This window comes from Sinocyclocheilus anshuiensis, unplaced genomic scaffold (genome assembly GCF_001515605.1).
Source record: "Sinocyclocheilus anshuiensis isolate Anshui unplaced genomic scaffold, SAMN03320099.WGS_v1.1 scaffold553, whole genome shotgun sequence".
In the NCBI taxonomy this organism is placed as follows: Eukaryota; Metazoa; Chordata; class Actinopteri; order Cypriniformes; family Cyprinidae; genus Sinocyclocheilus; species Sinocyclocheilus anshuiensis.
This window is the reverse complement of record NW_015539821.1, coordinates 1,889,042-1,892,866: the sequence shown is the minus strand read 5'-3', so window position 1 is coordinate 1,892,866 and position 3,825 is coordinate 1,889,042. Positions and strand designations below refer to the sequence as shown.

General features: G+C 38.5%; 1 protein-coding gene and 1 long non-coding RNA gene across 2 annotated transcripts in view; one reads left to right on the top strand and one right to left on the bottom strand.

Annotated features, from left to right (window-relative positions):
- Positions 1-2,623, bottom strand: part of LOC107684074 (uncharacterized) — an 11,689-nt gene extending 9,066 nt beyond the window's left edge. Inside the window, exon 1 of the long non-coding RNA XR_001633811.1 lies at positions 2,508-2,623. This is a non-coding gene — a long non-coding RNA (uncharacterized LOC107684074). The remainder of the gene's footprint in view (positions 1-2,507) is intronic.
- LOC107684073 (twinkle protein, mitochondrial-like) overlaps positions 1-3,825 on the top strand; it is a 9,441-nt gene that overhangs the window by 2,890 nt on the left and 2,726 nt on the right. The window contains exons 3-5 of the mRNA XM_016480232.1: positions 190-448; positions 625-732; positions 2,971-3,112. Of these exons, the coding sequence (XP_016335718.1) occupies positions 190-448; positions 625-732; positions 2,971-3,112 (509 nt within the window). The remainder of the gene's footprint in view (positions 1-189; positions 449-624; positions 733-2,970; positions 3,113-3,825) is intronic.

Here is a 3,825-nt window from a genome sequence, read left to right as displayed (position 1 = left end):
AAATAATAAAAGTAATTGAATAGTATTTGTATCATGTAACAGTATGTAGTATTATGTGAAATATAATAATAATTGATATAATAATAATATTATTGTACAATGTGTAAAATATAGTATGTGCATAAATATGAAACAACAATAAATAATATAATGTAATATAATATAACATATTTGTATTTCTTCTTGTGTGTGTATTTGTATATGCAGGTCCAACAGGCAGTGGAAAGACCACCTTCATCAGCGAGTGTGCCCTAGATCTGTGCATGCAGGGTGTCAACACATTATGGGGCAGCTTTGAAATCAACAATGTGCGTCTGGCCAAAATTATGCTGACCCAGTTTGCCAAGCAAAGGGTGGAGGAGAACCTGGATCAATATGACGTGTGGGCTGACAAGTTTGAGGACCTACCACTCTACTTTATGACCTTCCATGGACAGCAGAACATCAAGTAAATTATTGCCATTCCTTTTATAAAAGCTAATACATTGTTTTATTGTAAATAGATATATTGTATTGCCAGTCCTATGGCTCTGTGATTTTTTTTTTCTGTGAATTTTAATTATGTAAGGCTTTAAAAAAATAATAATAATAATCAAATGACTTTTATATTTGCACCCTGCACAGGACTGTTTTGGATACCATGCAGCATGCCGTTTACCTGTATGACATCAGTCATGTGATCATTGATAACCTGCAGTTTATGATGGGCCAGGAGAATCTGTCTGTGGACAAGTAAGGCAACAATTTTAATATGCTCTTTATTTAACAGAGTTTCTATGGTCCTGAAAAACCTGGAAGTATTGGAGAATTTCAAAACCGTGATTTCCAGACTTGGAGAAGTATAAAATTATAAAATCTTGAATGGTCATGGAAATTCTGTAGTCAATAATAATTTTTCTAGTAATGCTCAGTTATTCTTTGTGAGTCAGATTTCTATAAAAGGATTTCTTAAAGTGCCCCTATTATGCCCTTTTTAAGGTTCCTAATATTGTTTTGGGAGTCTCCTACAATAGGTTTACATGCATGCAAGGTCAAAAAACGTTTTCTCAAAACATGTATTTAATATCACCTCATTTTCCAGCGATTCTCAAACAATTTGTTTGAAGCAGTTCTAAGATTCAGTCTCTCTAAACTCCTCCTTTCCGTAAACCTACTCTGCTCTGATTGGTCAGATGGCCCAGTCTGTTGTGATTGTTCTACTGCGTACAGTGCATGTCAGAAACGATACACCCATTGTCATAGTTCTATATTTTGAACGCTTGCTAGAAAATATAAAGATCTATTATAAAGATCTATTCAGACCAGATGGTGGATCAGCACCTAGAAAGGACCTCCACAGCCCTGAAAGACAGCGGAGACCAGGACAACTAGATGAGCCCCAGATACAGATCCCCTGTAAAGACCTTGTCTCAGACGACCACCGGGACAAGACCACAGGAACCAGATGAGTCCTCTGCACAATGTGACATTGCTGCAGCCTGGAATTGAACTGCTGGTTCGTCTGGTCAGAGGAGAACTGCCCCCCCGACTGAGCCTGGTTTCTCCCAAGGTTTTTTCTCCATTCTGTCACCGATGGAGTTTTGGTTCCTTGCCACTGTCGCCTCTGGCTTGCTTAGTTGGGGACACTTCATTTCCAGCGATATCGTTGACTTGATTGCAAATGATTGCAAAGATACTATTTAAACTGAACTGAGCTGGATGTTGACATCACTGAATTCAATGATGAACTGTCTTTAACTGAAAAATTAGTGTTTACTATTGTCATTTTGCATTATTGACACACTATTTTCCTAATTAATGCTGTTCAGTTGCTTTGACACAATCTGTATTGTTAAAAGCGCTATATAAATAAAGGTGACTTGACTTGACTTGACTATTATTTATCATACTTCCAGGTTGTGATTCAGTGGAGCCAGCTGGTCCAAATAAACTGGGTACTGAACCATCTTTCAAGAGCAAACGATTTGTGAATCCCACGTTAAACTTTGCGAGATTAGAGAAGCAGTCATCAGTAAAATGACGGGAACACACACTCAAAAAAAAGATTGGGGTTGTACTGCTGTGAATTTTAACCGCTGATTCTTTGCAACCTCATTTTTGGAAGTGAAATTAAAATAAATGTACTTTCACAGCGTAGGACACAGGGTCTTCTCGACATGATGTTAACCAAACTAACAAGCTAGAAGTGGGATTTGAATTACTGACGACTTGTTTAGGCTGTTCAGAGTCGATTCTTTCTTTTGGGAGACGATAACTTTATTTATCGGGCACTTTCAGCTTTACAACTTTGCAGATCGTTTACATTCACATACAGCTACATTACACACTGCATGAAAGGCAATATTTGAAATGGCATGATAGGGGCACTTTAAAAAGTGATCTTATCTACAGTGTATATATAGAGAGTAGGGCTGCACCCTAATAGTCGACTAATCGTTAGTCGACCAGAAGAGGCTTGGTCGACCAAAATTTTATTAGTCGCAGAAAAAATAATAACAATAATCCACAGGCGAAGTCACGCAGTCCGTGACTAACAGATCATTAACGGCTAGTCTATGGTAACACAGTACATCAGGCAGGACATCCAAACGCTCGCCTATCATTCATCGACCTCAAATATGGCTTATCATCTGAAGTGAGTGATGTCAGAACAAAAGAAAAACACTAGTTTATCAAAATATTAAAATGTTAATGCAGTCTCCGTACTGTTTTTCCCTGACACATTCATAATCATTACTTCTGCGGTGCGCTGTGGCAAGCTTTATGCATGTGCTTGAGCGCTTATTAGGCTATGTAGGCAATTAAAGACTCATAATAATGATTTAAATGGTTTATTAATAAACGTGCGATTAGTCAACTAATGCTTAAAATTAACGACTACTAGTCGACCAGAAAAATCCTTAGTCGAGGACAGCCCTAATAGAGAGAAAGAGAGAGAACTGGATAACCAAATGTCTTTTTATTCCTCAGGTTTGCAGTACAAGACCACATAATTGGAGCCTTCAGGAAGTTTGCCACAAACAGCTGCTGTCATGTGACTTTAATTATCCACCCTCGGAAAGAAGAGGATGATAAAGAACTGCAGACAGCATCCATCTTTGGCACAGCCAAGGTTGGTAGATACAGACTGTGCCCACATGTGTATTCCTTGAGATACAGATTTCTACATGTACATGTTTAGTTTTGCATGCGCTTGAGCGCTTATTAGGCTATGTAGGCAATTAAAGGCTCATTATTATGATTTATATGGTTTATAAATAAAAGTGCGACTAATAGTCAACTAATGCTTAAAATTAACGACTACTAGTCGACCAGAAAAATCCTTAGTCGAGGACAGCCCTAATAGAGAGAAAGAGAGAGAACTGGATAACCAAATGTCTTTTTATTCCTCAGGTTTGCAGTACAAGACCACATAATTGGAGCCTTCAGGAAGTTTGCCACAAACAGCTGCTGTCATGTGACTTTAATTATCCACCCTCGGAAAGAAGAGGATGATAAAGAACTGCAGACAGCATCCATCTTTGGCACAGCCAAGGTTGGTAGATACAGACTGTGCCCACATGTGTATTCCTTGAGATACAGATTTCTACATGTACATGTTTAGTTTCTATCTATAAGAAAATCTAATGTATCTATCTATAAGAAGTCTAATGTATCATTTCCCCCATATCAGGCCAGTCAGGAGGCAGATAACGTGCTCATCCTTCAGGAGAAGAAGTTGGTGACGTGTCCAGGCCGTAGGTCCCTTCAGGTGTCCAAGAACCGCTTTGATGGGGACGTGGGGATCTTTCCTTTAGAATTTAATAAAGCCTCGCTTACCTTCTC